At 49.1% G+C, this 26,714-nt stretch overlaps 2 protein-coding genes across 2 annotated transcripts in view; both read left to right on the top strand.

Annotated features, from left to right (window-relative positions):
- Positions 1 to 1,869: 1,869 nt before the first annotated feature.
- The window catches only part of PHACTR4 (phosphatase and actin regulator 4), a 104,527-nt gene continuing 79,682 nt past the window's right edge, over positions 1,870 to 26,714 (top strand). The window contains exon 1 of the mRNA XM_054011815.1: positions 1,870 to 1,951. The gene's annotated coding sequence lies outside the window, so the exon portion shown is untranslated. The remainder of the gene's footprint in view (positions 1,952 to 26,714) is intronic.
- On the top strand, positions 21,788 to 24,272 carry LOC128827737 (SRRM2 protein homolog rsr-2-like). Its single transcript, XM_054011818.1, has 2 exons — positions 21,788 to 22,707; positions 23,756 to 24,272. The coding sequence occupies exons 1-2, from the start codon at positions 22,167 to 22,169 to the stop codon at positions 24,247 to 24,249; spliced, it is 1,035 nt and encodes a 344-aa protein (XP_053867793.1). The 5' UTR covers positions 21,788 to 22,166; the 3' UTR covers positions 24,250 to 24,272.

Below are 26,714 nucleotides of genomic sequence, written 5' to 3'. Positions count from 1 at the left end.
CTCCACCCTCCGCTCCCCAACCTCCACCGCTCCCCAAACTACCCCACCCTCCGCTCCCCAAACCCTCCCAAACTGCCCCATCCTCCACTCCCCAACCCCCACCACTCCCCAACCTACCCCACCCTCCACGCCCCACCCTCTGCTCCCCAAACCCTCCCAAACCGCCCCACCCTCCACTCCCCAACCCGCCCCACCCTCCACGCCCCACCCTCCACTCCCCAACCCCTCCCAACCCACCCCATCCTCCGCTCCCCAACCCGCCCCACCCTCCACTCCCCAACCCCTCCCAACCCGCCCCACCCTCCGCTCCCCAACCCCTCCCAACCCGCCCCACCCTCCGCTCCCCAACCCGCCCCACCCTCCACTCCCCAACCCCTCCCAACCCGCCCCACCCTCCGCTCCCCAACCCGCCCCACCCTCCACTCCCCAAACCCTCCCAACCCGCCCCACCCACCACTCCCCAACCCCTCCCAACCCGCCACTCCCCAACCCCTCCCAACCCGCCCCACCCGCCGCTCCCCAACCCCTCCCAACCCGCCACTCCCCAACCCCTCCCAACCCGCCCCACCCTCCGCTCCCCAACCCGCCCCACCCTCCACTCCCCAACCCCTCCCAACCCGCCCCACCCACCACTCCCCAACCCCTCCCAACCCGCCACTCCCCAACCCCTCCCAACCCGCCCCACCCACCACTCCCCAACCCCTCCCAACCCGCCCCACCCTCCGCTCCCCAACCCCTCCCATCCCGCCCCACCCTCCGCTCCCCAACCCGCCCCACCCTCCACTCCCCAAACCCTCCCAACCCGCCCCACCCACCACTCCCCAACCCCTCCCAACCCGCCACTCCCCAACCCCTCCCAACCCGCCCCACTCTCCGCTCCCCAACCCCTCCCAACCCGCCCCACCCTCCGCTCCCCAACCCGCCCCACCCTCCACTCCCCAACCCCTCCCAACCCGCCCCACCCTCCGCTCCCCAACCCGCCCCACCCTCCACTCCCCAACCCCTCCCAACCCGCCCCACCCTCCGCTCCCCAACCCGCCCCACCCTCCACTCCCCAACCCCTCCCAACCCGCCCCACCCTCCGCTCCCCAACCCGCCCCACCCTCCGCTCCCCAACCCCTCCCATCCCGCCCCACCCTCCGCTCCCCAACCCGCCCCACCCACCACTCCCCAACCCCTCCCAACCCGCCACTCCCCAACCCCTCCCAACCCGCCCCACTCTCCGCTCCCCAACCCCTCCCAACCCGCCCCACCCTCCGCTCCCCAACCCGCCCCACCCTCCACTCCCCAACCCCTCCCAACCCGCCCCACCCTCCGCTCCCCAACCCGCCCCACCCTCCACTCCCCAACCCCTCCCAACCCGCCCCACCCTCCGCTCCCCAACCCGCCCCACCCTCCACTCCCCAACCCCTCCCAACCCGCCCCACCCTCCGCTCCCCAACCCCTCCCAACCCGCCACTCCCCAACCCCTCCCAACCCGCCCCACCCTCCGCTCCCCAACCCCTCCCAACCCGCCACTCCCCAACCCCTCCCAACCCGCCCCACCCTCCGCTCCCCAACCCGCCCCACCCTCCACTCCCCAACCCCTCCCAACCCGCCCCACCCTCCGCTCCCCAACCCCTCCCAACCCGCCACTCCCCAACCCCTCCCAACCCGCCCCACTCTCCGCTCCCCAACCCCTCCCAACCCGCCACTCCCCAACCCCTCCCAACCCGCCCCATCCTCCGCTCCCCAACCCGCGCCGACTCCCAGAACAAATCCCCCCAAGTTAATATCCCATAATATCCCCGCCCCCTCACGCTGCCCCCCCGCCCCACGGACTACGAGTCCCGGCATGCCCCGCGCGCCCCTCCCCGGCCCGCAGCCTGCCGGGCTTCCGGGCACGCGCCGACCGCACTCGGAGCCGGGGGCTGCCGCGGGGCAGATTGGAGCCGGGGCGGGACCCAGCCAGGTGAGGCGATGCCGCCCCGCGCCCCTCCTGGCTGGGGGTGGCCGGGTGCTCCCCGGGACCCTTCCCCCCATATCCGCTCCCTCTGCCCCCCCCCGGGACCCTTCCCCATCCCCCCATAGCCCCCTCCCTCTGCCCCCCCCGGGACCCTTCCCCATCCCCCCATAGCCCCCTCCCTCTGCCCCCCCCGGGACCCTTCCCCAACCCCCCATAGCCCCCTCCCTCTGCCCCCCCCGGGACCCTTCCCCAACCCCCCATAGCCCCCTCCCTCTGCCCCCCCCGGGACCCTTCCCCAACCCCCCATAGCCCCCTCCCTCTGCCCCCCCCGGGACCCTTCCCCATCCCCCCATAGCCCCCTCCCTCTGCCCCCCCCGGGACCCTTCCCCATCCCCCCATAGCCCCCTCCCTCTGCCCCCCCCGGGACCCTTCCCCAACCCCCCATAGCCCCCTCCCTCTGCCCCCCCCGGGACCCTTCCCCAACCCCCCATAGCCCCCTCCCTCTGCCCCCCCCGGGACCCTTCCCCATCCCCCCATAGCCCCCTCCCTCTGCCCCCCCCGGGACCCTTCCCCAACCCCCCATAGCCCCCTCCCTCTGCCCCCCCCGGGACCCTTCCCCAACCCCCCATAGCCCCCTCCCTCTGCCCCCCCCGGGACCCTTCCCCATCCCCCCATAGCCCCCTCCCTCTGCCCCCCCCGGGACCCTTCCCCATCCCCCCATAGCCCCCTCCCTCTGCCCCCCCCGGGACCCTTCCCCAACCCCCCATAGCCCCCTCCCTCTGCCCCCCCCGGGACCCTTCCCCAACCCCCCATAGCCCCCTCCCTCTGCCCCCCCCGGGACCCTTCCCCCCATAGCCCCCTTCCTCTGCCCCCCCCGGGACCCTTCCCCATCCCCCCATAGCCCCCTCCCTCTGCCCCCCCCGGGACCCTTCCCCATCCCCCCATAGCCCCCTCCCTCTGCCCCCCCCGGGACCCTTCCCCATCCCCCCATAGCCCCCTCCCTCTGCCCCCCCCGGGACCCTTCCCCATCCCCCCATAGCCCCCTCCCTCTGCCCCCCCCGGGACCCTTCCCCATCCCCCAATAGCCCCCTCCCTCTGCCCCCCCCGGGACCCTTCCCCATCCCCCCATAGCCCCCTCCCTCTGCCCCCCCCGGGACCCTTCCCCCCATAGCCCCCTCCCTCTGCCCCCCCCGGGACCCTTCCCCATCCCCCCATAGTCCCCTCCCTCTGCCCCCCCCGGGACCCTTCCCCATCCCCCCATAGTCCCCTCCCTCTGCCCCCCCCGGGACCCTTCCCCATCCCCCCATAGCCCCCTCCCTCTGCCCCCCCCCCGGGACCCTTCCCCCCATAGCCCCCTCCCTCTGCCCCCCCCGGGACCCTTCCCCATCCCCCCATAGTCCCCTCCCTCTGCCCCCCCCGGGACCCTTCCCCATCCCCCCCATAGTCCCCTCCCTCTGCCCCCCCCGGGACCCTTCCCCATCCCCCCCATAGTCCCCTCCCTCTGCCCCCCCCGGGACCCTTCCCCATCCTCCCTTCCTCTGCCTCCGATACTCCCCTCCCTCTGCCCCCCCGAGACCCTTCCCCATCTCCCCATAGCCCCCTCCCGAGACCCTTCCCCATCCCCCCTCCCTCTGCCCCCCCCGAGACCCTTCCCCATCCCCCCATACCACCCTCCCTCTGCTCCCCCGGGACCCTTCCCCATCCCCCCATACCACCCTCCCTCTGCTCCCCCGGGACCCTTCCCCATCTCCCCATACCACCCTCCCTCTGCTCCCCCGGGACCCTTCCCCATCCCCCCATACCACCCTCCCTCTGCTCCCCCGGGACCCTTCCCCATCTCCCCATACCACCCTCCCTCTGCCCCCCCATCTGCCCCCCCGCGACCCTTCCCCATCCCACCACTGGGGCTGGTTCCCACTCCCTCAGCCCCCTGAAACCCTTCCCCATCCTATGGCCTGGCCCCTCAGCCTGTTTCCTCTCCCACCCACCCTTCCCCATTTGATGACCAGCCCCTGTCCCTCAGCCTCTTTTTGCCTGGGGCTGCTCCCCTTGACCTCCGTTACCTCCTTTTGTCTGGGGCCGGCTCCCCTCTGCCCCCTTTTGCCTCTCTTCCCCGTCCCAAGCATCCCAACTGCTCCCCCGCACTCTGCTGTGATTCTCCCTCCTTGCTTGTTGCCTGTTTCACATGCAGACACCTTTTCTGTCTTCCCCACTCACCCCCCTGCCCTTTTTTTCCCTAGCTGCCTTTTATCTCCAGGACTTTCTTTACTTAATGCATAATATCTAACTCCATACCAAGACAAAATCCAAAGAAAAAAGGGGTGCGGGGACCAAAGCCCCTCTCGTGTTGCCCTAACCCACTGCTTTTCACTGCACTGCATGTGGAGATGGGTTATCCCCTGGCTGTTGTGGCAAGTTGCATGTTTGGGGCTTTTGAGGGATGGCATATGCTGCTTCTCTAAACCAGTGAGCTTCAGCCTTCCCTTTCTAACATGCTAACCTCTTTTATAGTAAATAACACCATGTAACAAGGGGGTGGAGGGAGAGAATTTGTGGTGGTGCCAAAGTTTTGGGCAGTGGTGCCTTGCTTTCCAAGTTCCTCAGTCCCAGGAAGGGAGAGAACCTCATCGGTTTGTTTAAAGTCAGTATGGAAAAATTCAGACATGGGTGCCTAAACTCTAAATCAGTATTTCAGCACTTAAATAAGTAGTCCGTTTTTCAATCATGCTGCATGTCCAGCATCACCCAGCTTCAGTTGGGAGCTGCCGAGTCCTCCTTGAAAACCAAGCCATCTAAGTGCCTGTGAATATAGGTTTAAGAGCCCCCAACATTAGGCACCCCATTTAAAAAAAAATCTTGGTCAAGGCTTTTATTGCTAAGCTTTTCTGTTCTTTTGAAACACTTGGGCCTTGACTACACACACAAGTTGTACAGTTTTAACTACCGTGGTATGACCCCACTGTTTATAGTATCATCATAGAATTGCAGAACTGGAAGATACCTCAAGAGGTCATCTAGTCCAGTCTCCTGCATTCATGCAAGAGCCTTCTCTGCAAGATTGTATGTGCAACTTCTGCTGGTTGAAACAGCCTTTTGGTATCTCTTTGCTTGATCTGCTCTCTCTTGTTTCAGATCTCATTTGAAAAGCACAGTTTCCTCACTTCCAACTACATTTCCTTTTCCCTTTATTGTTTATCTATGTAACTGAATTATTTAACACTAGTGCCTTGTATTGTATTTGTCCAAGTGGAGGAGGGTGAGGTCTTGAAGTGCCTATATGTAGACTTGCCATGTTAGTTGAAGAACTATTGATGAGCTTACATTGGTATCAAGTATTTTAGTAGTGCCCAGAAAGGGACAGGGGCACTCGTGATCACAGTCTTGACATTAACAACAAGGAGTCTGGGGGCACCTTAAAGACTAACCGATTTATTTGGGCATAAGCTTTTGTGGGTAAAAAACCTCACTTCCTAGTCTCTACATTGAAGGTCTTAAAAATATTCCCTTTCTCAAACTTTATCTTTTTAGTTTAAATGTTTATTTTCAATGGTATGAAAGCAGCTGCGCAAATATTTACAGAAATGTAGAGATACAGCCGTTTAAAAAACAAACAAACTCTCCAACAAAATATAGAGGAGGAAGTGATTCTCAATCCTCTTCTAGAAAGGGAACAGAAACCTCCTAAAATAGACAGCTCATGGATTTTAAATGTTGAGTTCACCTTTTAAAAATATAAATATCAGAGAATTATCACTGGTAGATCTTTATATACTCTAGTTTGTTTGGAGTGGGTGGTGAAGGGCAAAGCTTTCCTGGGGCCCTGTCTTGATGAACAGAAACGGAGGTGGGTGTTTCTCAGTCTTGTTAACTGAGTTTAGTTAGCTCAGTGTGGCAGGTGACAGCCTGCATTTTGGGGCTTGTCTACATGGGAAAGTTTCACTGGTTACACTGTTATGGCTAAACTGATATAATACCTCCTTCTCCCTTCAATATACTATATTCGAGTATAAGAGAGGTGTTCTTATTTTTCTTTGGTTTATCTCAACCCCCTTCCAAAGCAAGAGTTGAAACTGACAAAAGGCACTCTTATACCAGAATAAGTGTGTCTACGTGGCAGAGTTATACTAATATCACTATACTGATTGAAATGCACACCTTGGGTTATACCAAAAAACTTTCCTGTGTAGAGAAGGCTTTAATGGGGCTTTCTTAACATATTCAAAGTTGCTTAAGTTGCCCCCTCTCAGGCTGAAATGTGGCTGTCTAACACCGCTTCAGACTTGTTAGAAAAGCCCTGTTAAAATACAAGCTATCATGGTGAGCTAATATGTTTAAAAAGAATGCATATTTTTCCCAATCAAGACATACCCGGTTTATTTGCTGTGAGCCCTGGAGCAGACTTGAGTCTTTCTTGAGAGGGTGGGGGAAGGGAGGGTAACATTAGTGGGAATGTAGATCCGTGTGGAGGGACTGACACAGATGGGTAAAATGTGATTGCATCCTTGTTTCCCTGCTGGTGGATCAGTAATCTGTGATTACACAGCCTTCCACTTCATTCAATCACTGGTTAATTTGATCTTCAGTTTATTTTGATGATAATCTCAGGAGCCAAATTATTTGTACTGAAACAAGCCACTTGTATTTTGATCAAACTTGATTGCTTTAGACACATTTAGGCATTTATATATATATATAAAAAAAATTAGGAAATATTGAAGTTGCTTCAGGCATTTTAGTCAGTGATGATTATTCACTAGCTATAAAAACTCATTCAATAAGCAAAAAAATGCTCAAGGAAAACCCCTGTGGTGATGAAAGTTGTTCAGATATTACAGTCCATTGTTATTGACATAAGTGCTGCCATGTGCTAAGCAAGCTGTTGCCCACCCCTGTGGGCACATGGGTAACGTATTCAACCATTTATTTCAAGCAAAACGATAGGTAGGGACTGGTTCGCAATGAGAGGCAGGTCCTGTGAATTAGGAAACTGAATATGGCTCATGGAGATTAAGGGCCTCATCCGTGTGGTGCGGAGTGCTTGCTGATCCCACTGAAGTCTCTGGAGTACAGGGTGCTTAGTTAGCGGTGCTCAGCGTTTGATGGGATCGGGGCCCTAATTTCTCTTTGTGGTGAGAGAGGTTCTGACATTCTGCACCTCGTGTGTTTTTTTTGTGGCTTTGAGAATGTTCTTTTGTGGGGGGGTTTTAGCGCGCTTGGCAAACGGAGTGCTATATGGCTGCAGGAGCTCAGCGCTTGGCTTTGTGTAAAGAAAAAAGCTTTTTCCGATGTCTATTTTTATCAGTTAATTAGTGGTTCTTGCTGATGTGACAGCGCTCTGTGATGAGAACGAGTTCCAGTTCTTTTCTGCACACGGGGGGAATCGCGCATTCGGCAGTCAGTGACTAGGCAGACCAGCAGTCGCACCTTTGTGATTGGTTCTAATGCAGGTGTTTCTTAACTCTTTCCAGAGAGTGCCCTTTAAATCAGCTACTCACGAACTTGCTGTCTGAATCCTTTATGCTGCCCTCTCAGGAGGCTTCTCAGGCGTCAGCATAGTAAAAAAATATGTAGATGTACAAGCACTTGGGATTTCCATAATGCCTTCAATTGGATGATCTCAAAGTGCTCTAAAAACATGCATAAATTGCTCCATGCCTATGGGGCATGGAAATATTCCCATAAGAAGCTGAGGTACAGAGATGAGACGTGACTAACTGATGGTCACATGGCAAGCTGATGGGGAACTGGGAAAGAGAGAACCCAGATCTTCTGACTGTCAGTCCTGTGCATTAAGCCACTGTACTATCTTGTCTGACTTTTTGGTTCATGATGTGTTCCTGGTATCTGAGGATTAATTTACAAGTGACTGAGTAAATATTCAAAGGAATGCTTGGTACCAGGCTGGGGAAGCAAGCTTGTAAGCCAAGTGATACGGCTGGTATGACCTATTGTTACTTCAGCTCCATCCAAATCAGGAGCTGCTATTCTACTGGGTCTATGTCCTGGATACTTACCCAGCTTTAAAGAAACCAGCCAAGAAGTAATCCGCTAAGTTTGCAGCAAGGGAGGTTCGTTAGATATCAGGAAAATCTTTCAAACTGTAAGGACAGGTAAGCACTGGAACAAGTTACCTAGAGAGGTTATGGAATCCTGGTCATTGGTTGTTCTAAAGAACAGGTTAGACAAACACCTGTCAGGAGTGATTTAGGATGGTATACTTAATCCTGCCTTTGTGAGTGGGGATGGACACTTGAGGTCTTTTCCAGCCCTACACTTCTGATTATTTTTCAATATATTTTTAAATTGAAATGCTGTTCTGCACACAGACTTTCTGTTGACTTTAATTTGACCTGACTGGGGCTAGGATACCAAGGTGATAGGCACCTTTTGTACCCAGTGAAATCTTTGTTGATACAATAATGCTTATTTGAATCTATTTACAGATGACTTCAAGCCCTTTCCAAACTGCATTAGAGAAACTAATTGTCCCCTGATGTTATCAGTTTAAGGAACATGCTTCATCTCTTAACTGAATGGTATATTTATATGAAGTGATAGAAAACATCAGTGGCAAAGATGTGAAGGGGATGACAGTAGTGAAAACAAGTCCTTTTTTGCAAACAGGAACCCAATGTATTGCTGTTTTTTTGAAAACCACTTGGCTTTCTACCATAATGTGGGGAGAAAGGGCTGGGTAAATAGTTTGCTAACTTGGTTCTTTTGTATTTGTGCCTTTGATATGCTGATTATGAAACACCGTTAAGAATTGCTTACAGAACAGCTTCATTGGCTTTCAGTGAGACCAATGTCTGCTTAGGGCTTGTCTACACTGGTAACGCTGCACCACACTGGTGCACTGTCTATACAAGCACGTTACAGCGCTGAAACTTGCTGAGCTCATGGGGGTGTTTTTTCACACACCCCTCCCCCGAGCGAGAAAGTTGCAGCACTGTAAAGTACCAGTGTAGACAAGCCCTAAGAGCGCTGCGGCGGCGGTGCAGCAGACACTACCTATGCTGAGAGGAGAGCTTCAACAGCATGGGTGCCGCACCTCCCCGAGAGGCGGTAGCTGTGGTGACTGGAGAGGCCCTCCTGTTGACAGCACTGCCTATGCTGGGGGTTATAGCACATCACTCTTTTCCACACCCCTGAGAAACGTCGTTATACTGACATAAATTGGTAGTGTAGACCAAGCCTTAAGCTCTTAAGTGCCTAAGTCACTTTTGAAATGCGACCCAGGTTCCTAATCCATTTAGTCTTATTTGCAAATTTTACCTCTAGTGTCCAAGGCTTGGTCTACACTAAACCCCCAAATCGAACTAAGGTACGCAACTTCAGCTACGTGAATAACGTAGCTGAAGTCGACATACCTTAGTTCGAACTTACCGCCGTCCAGACGCGGCAGGCAGGCTCCCCCGTCGACTCCGCGTACTCCTCGCGGCGAGCAGGATTACCGGAGTCGACGGGGAGCACTTCTGAGTTCGATTTATCGCGTCCAGACTAGACGCGATAAATCGAACCCAGAAGTTCGATTGCCTGCCGCCGAACCAGCGCGGTAAGTATAGACAAGCCCTAATTCTCCTCCCCCTTTTGCTGATATAAATCAGGAATAACTCCATTAAAGTCAGGGCAGGTCCGCACTAGGAAGGTTTGCTAGTACAGTATAGCAACATGTTAGAAGTGTGATAGTTGAAAACAAAACCCAAAGAATGATATCAGCAGAAGCCCTAGTGTAGACTCAGTTATACTGACATCAAAGTGCTTTTGTTGGTATAGCTTCTTTTACTCTCTGAACCAGTGTAAGCTGTGCTGGCAAAGGTACAGTTAGTGTTTTGCTGGTATACGCTGTGTTACACTGGGGGTTGGCTGGTATAGTTATACCAGAGAACATTTTCTAATGGCCTCAGTGGAGTTACACCAGTAAAAAAACTGGTTGGAGAAACATTATTCTTCAAGGCTAGAACTGTTCTTTGCTGTCTGGGTAGAGTGTTAAACCATTTTTTGCCTGAACTATGAACTTGTTTTTTAAAGCTGTTCTGCTAACATGGCTATGCCGAAAGTATGGATGTGGCCATAGAATCTTAATTACTATTCACTGTTTCAGTATAGGGATGCAAAAGTATGAATGGCCTTGCATTTTAGATGTACCGTCATTTCCAGCTGGACTTATAACAGGATCCTGATTTCTGGAATATGCTTAATGGACCAACCGGCTTATGCAAACAAGGTTGTTCTCTCACTGTCATAGATGTTAGCACGTTTCATCTCCTGAAAACTGTGTTTAATTAAGTGTTCCACAGAAAGATTCAGAAGTGAAAAAGATCCTGTTAGTCACTTTGGGTTCACTTCCTTGTAAGGGATTCTTGCACAGAGTCAAAAGAAATAATATTTGAATGAAATAGAAACACACTTTTTTTTCCTGTTTGAAAAGTTTTCACTGTCCATACATGAGGTGCCACATTCTCCTGGGTCTCCTAAGCTTCATGTACACTGGGCTGTGAGCTAAATTAGTGTTTAAATCCTCTTTCTAACGTGGGCCCTGTTCTAGTCCCATCAGTGACAATGGTGGTAAAATCGGGCCCGTTGTTTGGCCAGCCATGTTGACAAGATCACATCATTGTGACATTACCCAGGATACAATCTGGAACAGCTGTGTTGCCTTTTATATGGCTTCGCTGTGAGAACTACCACTCCTGGTCTTCCCACTCATAGCCTTCAGCCTGTAAGTCACTCCCAGTTATATTGTACGAGAGCTAACACCAGCCACCCATGAATTACACCAACCAGGCAACAATAGCAAACTCCCAGTCCCAGACCCAGCAATGTGCATCTTGTACTGCCCAGCTCCTCCTGGCAATACAGGCTCATATAAAGTCCATCATTTAATTAATAGAAAATGATATTCACAAATCTTGTTATCCCAAAGTAAGTTTCCCAAACGCTTCAGTTCAAACAAACAGTGGATTAGATAAAACAAGTTTATTAACTACAGGAAGATAGATTTTAAGTGATTACAAGTAATGAGGCATAAACGTCAGAATTGGTTACAAAGAAATAAGAGGTAAAATGCAAAATAATACCAAACTTAACAAACTAAGTGAATTTAAAGCAAAAGGGGGTCTCTCACCACATGCTCTAGTAGTCTTACTATCTAGCTCTTTTAGCCAGAATCCCTCCCCAGTTCAGTAATGCTTCCTTTGTCTTTCAAGTGTTGTCTGTGCCATGAGTACAGATGAAGGGATGGATAATCTAGGGAGTTTGCTCCCCTTTCTTATAGCAATTCTCTTCTTTGAGAATCATCTCCATCTGGGGTTCAGGTGACGGAAAGTCTGTGGGACTGGAAACTTCCAGCTGTTTCTTTGCCAACATGTAAATTTCTCACTCTCACCCTTTTTCCTCCAAAGAAGCTGCTTAACCAGGTGATAGTACATTTGATTTTGTTGACACTTGGCTGAGATGCCAGTTTGCCTTTTGTCTCTGAGGACCTGGTTTGTGCCTACTTTTCTAAATTTGGAGCATGTCTCAGCAATGTCATACAGTAGAGTTTTATAACTTTGCATGCAATGTTGACCCACATATTTTATCGGGACAATAATGATCAGCATATTATGAGATTTCAAATGATACCTCACAAGGCATACTTTGTACAAAATCATTATAGTTTTGTAAAAAGGGTGAACATAGGGATACAGACTGTCACAGTCATGTTAGAAATATATTTTAAAAAGATGCTGAAACATGTTTCAAACATGGTTCTGGCATATTGTGGTCCAATGCATATTGGCCAGCGAAATGGTGAGGAAACCAGTGTAGCTGGCATGCTTAATCATGATTCCTGAACTCTCTTGTGGGTTCATTGAGCCTTAGATATGTAATATCAGGCTTTCTGTGTGGAATTACCCAATGAGCAATGTATGTCATGTTTTCCTTGGCAGCTGTGTTTTACAGTAGAGTTTTGAAATTAGCTGTGGCTTCAGGCCACTGGCTTTTTCATTAACTTTCTGCACTTTGTGCTGGAGTGCCAGCAAAGGCCAGAACACGTAATGCTAGCAGACTTACTTTGGGGAAAGTTCATACTTGCTAACTCAGTTTGATTGCTCTTTATGGCCTGAGTCCAGGATTTGCAGTAAATTTATCATTAACTTTAGAAGTGCTATTCTGTTATTTTTGTCTGATATGTACTTACTTATTTTTGCTGAATATGCAGGATAACTAGTATCAGGAGGAAGTGGAAAATTTAGCTCATTCATTGGTAGTACATATCTGATATCTCAGTCCTGACTGCCTCTTTTTATACTGCATTCAGTGAAGACTGACAGCTGTTCTGGAATATTGAAGTATCCACTTCCCTGTGGAGAATATGCGGCTTATACAGAACATATCTGGTGGACTTCAATAATTACTAAGGGCACGTCTTCACTACCCGCCGGATCGCCGGGTAGCAATCGATCTATTGGGGATCGACTTATCACGTCTAGTGAAGACGCAATAAAATCGATCCCTGATCGCTCTGCCGTCGACTCCGGAAATCCACCGCGGCAAGAGGCGGCAGCGGAGTCGACGGCAGCGCGGCAGCGGTTGACTTGCCGCCGTCCTCACAGCCAGGTAAGTCGACCTAAAATACGCAACTTAAGCTATGCTATTCACGTAGCTGAAGTTGCGTATCTTAGGTCGACCCCCCGCTGTAGTGTAGACCTAGCCTAATACAGACAAAGCAGTGAATTTCATCACTGTGACATATTTAGTCGGCTTTTTAAGATACCTTGAGAAAGACCCTATGAGCGCAATCCAGTCATTGGTTATAGAAAGTTAATCATAGAATCATAGAACTGGAAGGGACCTTGAAAGGTTATCTAGTCCAGTCCCCTGCACTCATGACTAAGTATTATTTAGACCATCCCTGACAGGTGTTTGTCTAACCTGCTCTTAAAAATCTCCGAGATTCCACAACACCGCTAGGCAATTGATTCCAGTGCTTAATCACCCTGACAGTTAGGAAGTTTTTCCTAATGTCCAACCTAAACCTCCCTTGCTGCAATTTAAGCCCATTGCTTCTTGTCCTATCTCAGAGGTTAAGAAAAACAATTTTTCTTCCTCCTCCTTGGGAACAACCTTTTACATACTTGAAAACTGTTATCATGTCCCCTCTCAGTCTTCTCTTTTCCAGCCTGAACAAACCCAATTTTTTCAATCTTCCCTCATAGGTCATGTTTTCTAGACCTTTAATCATTTTTGTTGCTCTTCTCTGGACTCTCTCCAATTTGTCCATGTCCTTCCTGAAATGTGGCACCCAGAACTGGAGTTGAGGCCTAATCAGCGTGGAGTAGAGAAGAAGAATTACTTCTCGTGTCTCCTGCTAATACATCCCAGAATGATGTTTGCTTTTTTTGCAACAGTGTTACACTGTTGACTCATATTTAGCTCCTGGTCCGCTATGACCTGCAGATCCCTTTCCACAGTACTCCTTCCCAGGCAGTCATTTCCCATTTTGTATGCGTGCAACTGATTGTTCCTTCCTAAATGGAGTACTTTGCATGTGTCCTTATTGAATTTCATCCTTATTTACTTCAGACTATTTCTCCAGTTTGTCCAGATCATTTTTAATTATAATCCGATCCTCCAAAGCACTTGCAACAGCTCCCAGCTTGGTAGCATCTGCAAATTGTATAAGTGCACTCTCTATGCCATTATCTAAATCATTGATGAAGATACTGAACAGAACCGGACCCAGAACCAATCCCTGCGAGACCACACTCATTATGCCCTTCCAGCATGACTGTGAACCACTGGTAACTACTCTCTGGGAACAGTTTTCCAACCAGTTTTGCACCCACCTTATAGTAGCTCCATCTAGGTTGCATTTCCCTAGTTTGTTTATGAGACAGTCATGCAAGACTGTATCAAAAGCTTTACTAAAGTCAAGATATACCACATCTACCGCTTCCCCCCCCCCATCCACAAGGCTTGTTACCCTGTCAAAGAAAGCTAGCAAGTTGGTTTGACACAATTTGTTTTTGACAAATCCATGCTGACTGTTACTTATCACTTGTCATAAGGAAGGAAATAATCTTTGCAAACACATCACAGATTTGGAAAGTAAAGTAAAAGAATGCTGTAGGATCCATTAGGCCTGCGTTCTATTAATAGTTCTCATGCTGACATACCCTGTGACGTGAGGCAAGTCACTTTACCCCAAGCCTTTGTTTCCTCTCTTGTCCTGTCTGTCTTAATAAGAGAGTAGCTGCCTGTATATATTTGGGCGCCATGATCCAGGTGCTGTACAATCTCAGTTGGAGCCTTTAGCTAATACTGGAATAGAAATAACAAAAATGTGTATGTATCATGGGCTTTTACAGTGTCAGTGATTAATATTCTAAGTCTTAGATCCCTGTGAAACTTGAAATAACCATGTATTTAGTTCTAAAATATTTCTTAGTATTCTCCAGTTTAAATATTTGGTCAGGTTTCATTCTTGATTTTTCTACTTCCCTTGAATCATCCTTTCTGTGTCCTGATACATAGCTTCATTGAATAGTTTCCGTCTCTGCCGTGAGGAGGCTTTCTGTATGAGACATACTGTGATGGGAACATGTTTACCATTAGGTTTTCATTACTTATGGCGACATTCTTGCAAAGTGAGACTTTTATTGCACAATCTTAACATCTCCGTGTGAAAAGAAAAAAAACCCGCAGAGAAATTTCATCTCTTTCCCCGCCCCTCAAATTGAAACATTTAAGAGGAGCATAAGTAGAGAGAACAAAGTTTCTAGTATAGACACTGGCTATGTTAACATTTCTCACTGGTAAATGAATTGTGGATGATCTCCTTCGAAGGGTTTATTCTGATTTGAGAGCATTAGTTTCTGGAAAAATTAAACCTTTTTTAAAACTCACTTTGCTGCTGCTGTTCTAGCAAGTTTTGGTGAGTGCTGCCTCCCCACCCTTTGCCTTGCTTGATTGGTCCATGCTGAACATCAGCTGGACCAAAGTGTATTGTGCTCTTGGCCGGGGGATCTTTTTGCCCAATGGCATGGCAAAATGGAGTTGGAAAGTTGCCAGTCTGCAGTTCTGTGTTGGCAATTAGAAGGGTGGGAAGGATCTTTGCTCAAAGCTCTTATAGAGTGATTCGTGGCAGTAAAGGACCCTTAAATGTTTAGATTGTATTAATTTATTTTTTCTGTTTGATAATTTAATCTCCATGCAAGGCTGGACTATAGCTGCAGAAAGGCTTCCAGTGTATGAAAGGAAAGCATAATTAGTACTAGGTATTGAAAATCATTTAGTTTAATTTATAATTTCTGTTTCTAATGTTTGCAGTTGTGCAAATTATTAACTAGCAGGCATATTTGATTGCAAATGGTCACTGAAGATATGCCTGTAGTAGAGTGCTGGTGTCCCTCAAGGCAATTTTGCATACAGTGGTGTGGGGGATTCTGGCGTAGATTCATAGATTCTAGGACTGGAAGGGACCTCGAGAGGTCATCGAGTCCAGTCCCCTGCCTGCATGGCAGGACCAAATACTGTCTAGACCATCCCTGATAGACATTTATCTAACCTACTCTTAAATATCTCCAGAGATGGAGATTCCACAACCTCCCTAGGCAATTTATTCCAGTGTTTAACCACCCTGACGGTTAGGAACTTTTTCCTAATGTCCAACCTAGACCTCCCTTGCTGCAGTTTAAACCCATTGCTTCTGGTTCTATCCTTAGAGGCTAAGGTGAACAAGTTTTCTCCCTCCTCCTTATGACACCCTCTGTCGGCATGCCTACCGACAGAGCACAGTGTCTTTTGCTGACACAGTTTCTTATGGTGAGGATGCGTGGCACAGGAAAAAGCAGCCAAGTGCGTGTGTGCTGTACCAACATAGTAATGTTGGCAGCTAAGTGTCAGCAAAGATTCTGACAGTGAAACTTTTTAGTGTAGATGTGGCCTGAATTAAATAGGAAAGAGAAATTGTGATGTGCTGACACTTGGTGCTAATAGTGGTGTTTCTTTAGCAACCTAGATCTCCTAGTTTCCCATCAATATAATGGTGTCTGTGCTTGGTGCTGCTAGCCTGCAGAACAGTTGGTTTGAGAGAGTGCCTTATAGATCTAGCAATCCAGGTGGCTGTGCTTGCAAACAAAAATTTACTCCTGCTGTTTCCTCTTCCTGCATTATTGTAGTGGGTGCATGTGACTTTAGGCACCTCTGTTCCTGGGTTGTCTGTTAGATCTTAAAAACTAATGAAGGTGCTGAACTCCATTGCTTTTCTGCAAGAGAGTTCCCCTACAACCCCGCAATACTAGAGCAACACTCGTTTCTTGGCAGAGCTTGTACGGGGGAACATTTGATTTCAGATCTGATACACGTGAAATGTTGTTCAGTCACTCTCCGGCCCTTCCTTGTTCACTGAGGCGCACCTCTGTTTCAGGCAGTGATTCATGGCATTGCACGTTTAATCAGAGTTTCTATAGCAGCAAAACCTTTAACAAGAGGGTGGAGTTCCCTGCCAGTTCATTGCAGTGTATTTTGAGTATTTTATGGCCTATTTATAGCTGCTCAGAGTCCCATTTATAAAGGATATATTTCAAAAACTTTCCTGCATTCATGATGTAAATATCAAAGGGCAGGTCTACGCTTAAAAAACTGCAGTGGTACAGCTGCAGCACTTTCCTCCATGAGAGATGGTAGCTATGTTGACGGAGAAGCTTTCCCATTGATATAGCACTGTCTACTCCAGGGGTGAGGTCAGTATAACTACATCACTCAGGGGTGTGGATTTTTCACACTCCTAAGCAGGGCCGTCCTTAGGGAGGTGCAGGGCCCGGGACATAGGTGCTGAGTTTCTAATCTGTCAAGGGGTGCTCCCCCCTCTGTCTCTGCCCAGGCCCTGCCCCCACTCCACCCCTTCCCCCAAAGGCCCACCCCCACCCTGTTTCTTCCCAGCCCCGCCTCTTCACCCCCCAGTTCTGCCCCCTCCCTGAGCACTCCGAGCCCTCCTCTCCTCTCCCCTCTCCCCCAGCGCCTCCAGATGTCGCGAAACATCTGATCCGCGGCAGGTAGTAGGTGCTGAGAGGGAGGGGGAGGCGCTGATCAGCGGGGCCTGCCGGCGGGCAGGAGGCACTGGGGGGAGGGGGAGGGTCTGATAGGGGGCTACTCCTCGCCCCTGCCCGCCTGCCGCTCACCTCCTCATCCCGCTCGCCCTCCTGCCTCACCTCCCCGCTTGCCTCCTCACGATTTTATCAAAGCGTGGGGCCCAGGGCGGTCACCCCGCTTCGCCGTACTCAAGGGACGGCTCTGCTCCTGAGCAATATCGTTATACTGATGTAAGTTTGTAGAGTAGACCTGGCCGAATGCTGCTAGAAATTTCTAGCTTTCCCACTAATTAGCATGAGCAGTAGTTACTTTATTACTTGGAAAATTTAGTGCTCCTGGTGTGCATGGCATTTTATAGTGGAGTAAACTCTAGAGCAGTGGTGGGCAACCTGCGGCCCACAGGCCCCCGCTTCCCGCAGCTCCCATTGGCTGGGAACCGTGAACTGTGGCCACTGGGAACTGCGGGTGGCCAGGCCTGCGGACAGTCAATGTAAACAAACTGTCTCGTGGCCCGTCAGCGGATTACAGGTTGCTCATCATTGCTCTAGAGAATATAGAGGAATATTCCTTATACCAGGGTAAGATTAGCAAACATAGTAGAAATATATCAGGAGGCTTTTGACTAATCCTGAAAGATTTTCCATGAATCACAATTTTTTCCAGCTTTTGTCTAATTTACTTGGCCTCTTATTTATATTTTATCATTGTAAATCTCAAGGGACACTTAAAAAAAATCGGTTGCTGGATCAAGTGTCAGAGACCTCAAACTACATTCTGAAGTCAAGTATTTCTTAGATGGCCACTATAACCCTAATTTTTAATGACAATAACGAGTGTATCAGAGTAATCAAGATAATCAGTTGACGGAAACATTCTGTATTCAAAACCTGCAGCCTTATTTCTGAGCAATGCCCTATCAAAATCATGGCGCATTCCTGATAGTATAACGCCATGTCCATTATTGTGGTATCCCAGGGCTTCCAGTCATTTTGGGGAGAAGGAGGTTGGATGTTTTTGATACAGGGACCTATTCTGAAATGGTTAACGATGTTAGCAATTGAATGCTAGATTAAATTTGACTTCAACAATAACACCTCTGTGAAGTGAGTGGTTGTGGTGAGGAGAGCATGACCTTTGTTTCAGTCTGCCTGCCTACAGACATCAGTGCACCTGGCTAGGTATACAGTATTCTGAAGTCCTTTCTGAACCTGAATGGCTAGAAAGCTTTTAAACAAACTTAAGTGCAAGTTGTTAGGGGAATAATAAAAATCCAGACTCTGAAAGTGTGGCTATTCTGTGCCTGTGGTTTGCCCCTGGTAATGTGGGCTAGTTAAATATAAATCTGTGGATTGGATGTTTGCATGAGGCAATGCAAGGAGGATTCAGTCTTGAGTTTTTCCCCATGATTTATGATTAAACACGGCTAATCACTAGAGTCGTTGTTTTTAAATGGTTGCATGTCTCCCCAAGCGCTTTGATGGAGCGGCACTTGGTAAATATTACTGAATTTACACTTACAACATTTGAGTGGATGGATTCACTGACAGCAGGCCGACTTCTGCACATATCCCAAAAGCAATACATAATGCAAATGCTTTTGACTGACTCTGCTCAAGATTGCCTGTGGTAGTAAGGGCGAAGGCTTGTCTGTAAGAAGTCTGTATGCAGCATTCTGCCTGGCTGTATCCAATTCTGATAGTTTCTCATATTTAATGAGCAATAGTTCATGCACGTGTGTATTTAAAAAAAACAACAGTAAAGCTGGTGTCTGGTTCACATTTTAATCCTCTGCAGTTTCAGAGGTTTAAGCTTGGTCTGCACTACATACTTTCTTCAATATAACTACATTGCTCGGGGTGTGAATAATCCACACCTCTGAGCAACGTAGTTATACCGACGTTAACTCCCGGTTTAGACAGCACTATGTCGGCAGGAGAGCTTCTACCGCCTCTCGCGGAGGAGGAGTTATTAAGCCGATGGGAGAGCTCTCTCCCATCGGATTAGAATGCCCTCACCAGACACGATACAGCACCGCAGCTGTAGTGCTGCACCTCGGTAAGTGTCGACAAGCCCAAAGAGAAGAACCAGCTAAGCCCGTTCCAGCCTGACCCCGAATGCTTGCATTGCTATTTTTAGCCCTGTAGCCTGATCCCACGAACCCAAGTCAATGGCTCGGGCTCTGAGATTCAGTGTTGCAGGGCTTTTATTGCAGTGTAGATTTACCCTTAGTTCCTGAGGTCCTCTTTCCATTCATCCCTTACATCCTTTCTTTGTCTCTGAGTTGCAGTCATATTCTCTTGGAAACAAAGGTACTGTCCCTGGCTTCTAACTGGTTTATCACTCTTTCTTTTTTTAGCAATTGGCATGAGGGCTCCTGAACATGTTTTAAAAAGGTACATTGTTTGCTGTCTCTCACAATGGTTCACAGACTGTTTCCCTCCCCCACGCTCTCACCCTACGTGTCTTCCCACTGCCCTCCCACTTCCAATGGGTCCTTTGCCTTTTGGAAGGCTGAATCTGTTAAGGAGTTTTTGAAGGTAAAACATAGGCCCTGGATTACTTCAATTTCCTGTTGTTACTCTGACAAATAAATAGAGCATGGTCCTTGTTTTCTGACCATAGTAGTTTAGACCAGACTGTCTACATTTTTATTTGCAGACTCGGACAACTTCATTTAAAAAGGAATGATGTTTAGTGGGCCCCATCTATGCTCAATTCCAAGTGTGCTAGCCAGATCTGTTTTGAAAAATATTTCAGGCTAGAAAGAGGCAAACGCTTTTGTTGGCTAGTATCAACGTGGCTGAACTGCAATGAGCCATATTGTAAATCACCATTTGACCCTATTTATACTGGCCAGGGAAATCATGTTTGCACCTTTCTGGCAGAGTGTTGTTCAAACATTGTGCGAATTCAGCACAGATGGTGTCTTAGCAACGTGGTTAGATTTCAGGTTGCGTACTGAAAGTGATAAGATTGCTTTGCAAACTTTTACTCGCCCACTCATCCAAGGTGAATGATATTATTTTGACTGGCAAGTAAAATATCATTGTTTTTCATTATGAGTCGGCATGGTACAAGTCTTTTGTGCTTGGGCTGGCAAATTTTCTTGGTTTTACAAGGACATAAACTACTTTGCAAATGGAGAAGCATAGAGTAAGGAAGATAATGGAAACTATTTTGACTGGTGATGGTAGCAAGCGGCTCCTTGTGGATTGTTTAAAATTCATGATCCGTTTGGATGGATTGAAGGAGCCTGCTGTTGAAAAACGTGAGCTGCAAAATCTTGCCCTCACATGTTTCCCCCTTTACTATTCTCAGACTAAATTGATGGGAGCACATACGTACTTAGATATAACGAACCTGTGGCTGGACGTGAGCTACTCCCAACTGTGGCTAATATGCTACTGTAACCTTTACATAGGACTGTTGGATTTCCTACTTTTCCCAATTTCAGCTCTAGCTCTCCACAGGACTTCTATGGACCAATTAATTTGATGCATAAGTCCAGGATCTGCCTCTGGCAATAGCCAGTACTCTGATGCGTCTCAGGAAGGCCTGCTATAATGCCTATGGTCAGATTTGCAGTTCTGGAAGTAGGGACCCCAGGCAGGAGTGAAGGAGGAGAATTTATTCTTCCTGGTGGTTGTGGTGATCAGATTATACTATGAAGCATGAAATTTGATTACCTATTGAATTGGTTTCCCTATCTTGGCAAACCCAGCAGCAAATTTCTCAGTTTGAATGATCAAAAGTGCATCTGGTGGCGAAGTGTCCCCTTTGTGTATTCAAATCTTGCAGCCTTCTGCTATCCAGCATTTGCACCTACACTTCTTCCTTTAGGATTATGCTGCAGAAGGAGACTCTAGGGGGAAAATAGACTCCAAATTAGGATACAAATTTAAAGACTGTTCCAGCATTTATTGCCGAAAACTTGTCTCTCTCCAACAGAAGCTGGTCCAATAAAAGATATTGCCTCACCCACCTTAGTTCTCGGGAAGTCACATAGTTTGTAGCGGGGGGAAAATGTATTGCAGATCTGATGCCCTCCACTGAGGAGGAGGGTGCTCTGTGGTAACTGCTGGTGGGAAGGAGAAGAGGAGCATGAAAGTGGTTTATACTGTATAGTTTCCTTGGGAGATAACTGTCCAGGATTTTCCCCAGGCTTAGCATTTTTAAGTTCTACCACTATCTAGCTATCACTTGTGTAGGCCTGGTGTATTGCTAGTGTAGGCAGAGCTTAGATGCTTTATCAGCATCTAATCTTGCTCAGAGCAAGTCAAGGGGGGGTCTGATGTGTAGAAATGCCAGCAAGCTGGTCTACACTAGTGCTACCGCTGGTGGTAGTGCAATGGCGGGAGAATGTAAAATACCCAGTGCAGACACACCCCAGTTTCTGTCAGCATACTAAGGAGAAGAACTGAAATCCAGCAGTCACTCCTAAACTAATACTGGTGCTTCACTTTAGAGCTGCCATGGGGCAGATGTAAACAGTGAGCTGTAGAGAAATGTTCCCAGTATTGCAATCACAGAATAAAAAGTCTTTTTTTTTAAGTGTCAAACACTATAGGCCGTTTAACTGAAATTTGCCAGTTATTTCCAAGCAGGCAGCCAAAAGCCTCATGCTTATACTAGAATCCAGTTGACCACCCAGAATAAAATGAATAGCCCTTTAGATGGGGGAATAATTTTGTGATCAGCTGCCCTGTGCTCGTGTATCACTAACGTTCAAATTGACCACTATTTGCTGAGGGGATTCTGAGGCCTGGTCTACACTACGACTTTAATTCGGATTTATCAGCTTTAATTCGAATTAACCCTGTAACCGTCCACACAACGACGCCATTTAATTCGATGTAAAGGGCCCTTTAAATCGATTTCTGTACTCCACCCCAACGAGCGGAGTAGCGCCAAAATCGATTTTAGCAATTCGAATTAGGGTTAGTGTGGCCGCAATTCGATGGGATTGGCCTCCGGGAGCTATCCCACAGTGCATCATTGTGACCGCTCTGGACAGCAATCCGAACTCGGATGCACTGGCCAGGTAGACAGGAAAAGCCCCGCGAACATTTGAACTTCATTTCCTGTTTGCCCAGCGTGGAGAGCACAGGTGACCACAGATACCTCATCAGCACAGGTAACCATGCAGGCTGATAATCAAAAAAGAGCACCAGCATGGACCGTGAGGGAGGTACTGGATCTGATCGCTGTATGGGGAGAGGATTCAGTGCTTGCAGAACTTCGTTCTAAAAGACGAAATGCAAAAACTTTTGAAAAAATTTCCAAGGGCATGATGGAGAGAGGCCACAATAGGGACTCTGAGCAGTGCCGCGTGAAGGTCAAGGAGCTCAGACAAGCCTATCAAAAAACAAAGGAGGCAAACGGTCGCTCCGGGTCAGAGCCGCAGACATGCCGCTACTACGCCGAGCTGCATGCAATTCTAGGGGGGGCTGCCACCACTACCCCACCTTTGTTCGTGGATTCTGGGTCGGGGATAGTCTCGACGCCTGAGGATTCTGCCAATGGGGTAGAGGAGGAGGAGGAGGAGGAGGATGAGCTTGCAGAGAGCACACAGCACTCCATTCTCCCCAACAGCCAGGATCTTTTTATCACCCTGACTGAAGTACCCTCCCAAGCCTCCCAAGCCAGTACCCAAGACTCTGACCCCATGGAAGGGACCTCAGGTGAGTTTACCTTTTAAAATATAAAACTTGTTTTAAAAGCAAACGGTTTTTAATGATTACTTTGCCTGACTTTGCATTCGCGGTCAGTTCAGCTACTGGAAAAGTCTGTAGCTACTGGAAAAGTCTGTTAACGTGTATGGGGATGGAGCAGAAATCCTCCAGGGACATCTCCATGAAGCTCTCCTGGAGGTACTCCGAAAGCCTTGCCAGAAGGTTTCTGGGCAGTGCATCCTTATTCCCTCCTCCATGGTAGGACACTTGACCACGCCATGCTTGCAGCAAGTAATCTGGTATCATTGCCTGACAAAGCCTGGCAGCGTATGGTCCCGGTGTTTGCTGGCATTCAAGCAACATCCGTTCTTTATCTTGTTGTGTAATCCTCAGGAGAGTGATATCACTCCTGGTAACCTGGTTGAAATACGGGAACTTAATTAAGGGGACAGAGGTGGCCGTTCCTACTGGGCTGTTTGCCTGTGGCGGAAAATAAATCCTTCCCTGCAGTTAGCCAAGCGCAGATGGGAAATTGGCCCTGAAGTTTTCCGCGTTTGGCTAGCAGGGATCTTCCCTGTTACCAGCCACGCGGTGGGGGGAGGGGTACCGTGATCATCCCAGAGAATTCATGGCGGGGGGGGGGGGGGGGTTAGTTTGTTTTCTGGTGCTGCTGAATGTTAACAGAAAAACCGCAGCACTCTACTTGCCTGAAGGGGCCCAGACAAGCCCCCCCACACTGCCCCCCCCCAACTGGCTGAGATTGGCCAGGCTTCTGCAGCACTCTACAGGCTATGCTTGGTATGTGGGAAAGGAGGGTGCAGAAGCTGTAAAACAATGGCTTACCATGGCCGCATGCAAGCCGAATTCTGTTGCCCAGACCTGTGATCTCTAGCAGCAAAGCCACAAGCACTCAGCATTAAGAGGCAAAATGCGACCTTGCACAGAAATCACATGTGCTATGTAATGTGAACAGTGTTGGTCACCGTGAAAGAGTATAAGCATTGTTCTGCAAAATGTAGCTTTTAAAACAATTCTCTCTTTTTTCCCCTCCCTACAGCAGCTGCAAATTCCTCAAGCCTCCCTCCTCCATCCCGAAGGTTATCACAGATAAGGCGTCGTAAGAAGAAGACGCGGGAGGACATGTTTTCTGAAATTATGCAATCCAACAGGAGTGACAGAGCTCATCTGAATGAGTGGAAGGAAACAGTTTCAAAGTATAGGAAAGAAGTCAGTGAACGTGAGGAGAGGAGGGACCAACGTGAGGAGAGGAGGGACCAACGTGAGGAGAGGAGAGACGATCGAGATGAGAGATGGCGGCAGGAAGACCAGAGAATGAAGGATGCAATGCTGGGGCTGCTCCGGCGTCTGGTGGAGGTTCAGGAACAGCTGCTGGAAAACAGACTGCCGCTTCAGCCCCTGTTCCCCCCTCCCCCCTCCCCATGTTCCGTATCCTCCTCACCCAGACGTGTAAGAACGCGGGGGGGGAGGCTCCGTACACCTTCCCATTCCACCCCAGTAGACAGCCCAAGCAAAAGGCTGTCATTTTTTTAACCTTTTCTTTGTGGCTTTTTCCTTCCCAGCAATCCTCCTCCCAAATACCACCCGGGTTCCCTCCCTCTTTTTCTAATCTATTAATAAAGAATAAATGATTTTTAAATGATAGTGACTTTATTTGGTTTGAAAGAAAGATGGGGGAAGGGGCAGGGTGGGTTCCTTACAGAAAATCAGTCAGTAAAGGGGGAGGGTTTTCATGAAGGAGAAACAAACAGATATTTCACACGGTAGCCTGGCCAGCCATGAAACTGGTTTTCAAAGCTTCTCTGATGCACAGCGCTTCATGGTGTGATCTTCTAATCGCCCTGGTGTCTGGCTGCGCGTAATCAGCAGCCAGGCGATTTGCCTCAGCCTCCCACCCCGCCATAAAGGTCTCCCCCTTACTTTCACAGAGATTGTGGAGCACACAGCAAGCAGAAATAACAATGGGGAGATTTCTTTGGCTGAGGTCAGAGCGAGTCAATAATGAACGCCAGCGACCTTTTAAACGGCCAAATGCACATTCTACCACCATTCTGCACTTGCTTAGCCTGTAGTTAAACAGCTCCTGACTCCTGTCCAGGCTGCCTGTGTATGGCTTCATAAGCCATGGCATTAAGGGGTAGGCTGGGTCCCCAAGAATAACTATGGGCATTTCAACATCCCCAACGGTTATTTTCTGGTCCGGAAAGTAAGTCCCTTGCTGCAGCCCTTTAAACAGAGTAGTGTTCCTGAAGACGCGAGCGTCATGAACCCTTCCCGCCCAGCCCGCGTTGATGTTGGTGAAACGTCCCTTGTGATCCACAAGTGCTTGCAGCACCATTGAAAAGTACCCCTTGCGGTTTATGTACTCGGTGGCTTGGTGCTCCGGTGCCAAGATAGGGATATGGGTTCCGTCTATTGCCCCACCACAGTTAGGGAATCCCATTGCAGCAAAACCATCCACTATAGCCTGCACATTTCCCAGAGTCACTAACTTTCGTAGCAGCACCTGAGTGATTGCTTTGGCTACTTGCATCACAGCAGCCCCCACAGTAGATTTGCCCACTCCAAATTGATTCCCGACTGACCGGTAGCTGTCTGGCGTTGCAAGCTTCCACAGGGCTATCGCCACGCGCTTCTCAACTGTGAGGGCTGCTCTCATCTTGGTATTCTGGCATTTCAGGGCAGGAGACAGCAAGTCACAAAGTTCCATGAAAGTGCCCTTACGCATGCGAAAGTTCCGCAGCCACTGGGAATCGTCCCAGACCTGCAACACTATGCGGTCCCACCAGTCTGTGCTTGTTTCCCTTGCCCAGAATCGGCGTTCCATGGATAGAATCTGCCCCATTAACAACATGATCTCCAAAGCACCGGGGCCTGTGGTTTCACTGAATTCTGTGTCCGTGTCCGTGTCCATGTCCTCATCATGCTTGTCGCTGCGCTGCCGCCGCCTCCTCGCCTCGTTTTTCTGGTCCTGGCTGAGCATAAACTCCACGAGAACGCGCGAGGTGTTTGCAATATTCATGAGTGCTGTCTTGACCTCAGCGGGCTCCATGCTTGCCGTGGTATGGAGTCTGCAGTGTTCACCCACCCAGGAAAAAAGGCGCGAAAATGGTTGTCTGCCGTCCGTTGCTTTCATGCAGGGAGGGAGGGAGGGAGGAAGTGAGGCTGTACCCAGAACCACCTGCGACGATGTTTTTTGTCCCATCAGGCACTGGGATCTTAACCCACAATCCCAATGGGCGCGGGAGACTGCGGGAACTATGGGATAGCTATGGAATTGCTACCCACAGTGCAACGGTGCAGAAATCGACGCTAGCCCCGGTACTTGGACGCACACCACCGAATTACTGTGCTAGTGTGGCCGCACTCATTTCGACTTTATACAACCTGTTTCTCAAATCCGAATTATCTAAATTCGGATTAATCCCATAGTGTAGACATACCCTGAGACTGTGGCAGGTTAGAAGAGGACCACATATACAAGGGGGAAAGGTGTCTTTTCCTAGAATCAGATGGGAAGGTGGTGGGGAGGGGGGGAATCAGGTTGTAATCCTTTCTCTGTCCATACAGGATTGTTCCCTGCAGTAGGTATAGTCAAGTTCTGTAGGAGGCAGATTGGCCTTTCACATAGGACATATTAATGGAGGGCAGGAGTCCTGGATTCTGTTCCTAGTTCTGCTGTTAACTTGTTGGGTGTCAGGGGTAGTCAATTAATTTTTTTGTCAAGGTCCAGATTTCTTGGTCAAGGTATAGGCAAGGTCCAGACTCCAGAGAAAACAATAAAAAAGAACAACAATAATAAGTAAATAAAAACATTTGGGAGTCCATTCAAAACCGTCTGGCGGTCCAGATTTGGCCCGTGGTCAGCCTATTGACTACCCCTGTTCTATGACCTTAGGCAAGTCAATTAAACTATCTATCCCTATTTTACAAATGGGGAAACTGAGGCAAAATGATTCTTTAGAACGTCTAACAAAAGGTGCTGTTTAAGCACAGGC

The sequence above is a fragment of the Malaclemys terrapin genome, chromosome 22, assembly GCF_027887155.1.
Source record: "Malaclemys terrapin pileata isolate rMalTer1 chromosome 22, rMalTer1.hap1, whole genome shotgun sequence".
In the NCBI taxonomy this organism is placed as follows: Eukaryota; Metazoa; Chordata; order Testudines; family Emydidae; genus Malaclemys; species Malaclemys terrapin.
The sequence above is the reverse complement of the archived record's forward strand: the minus strand, read 5'-3'. Positions and strand labels throughout refer to the sequence as shown.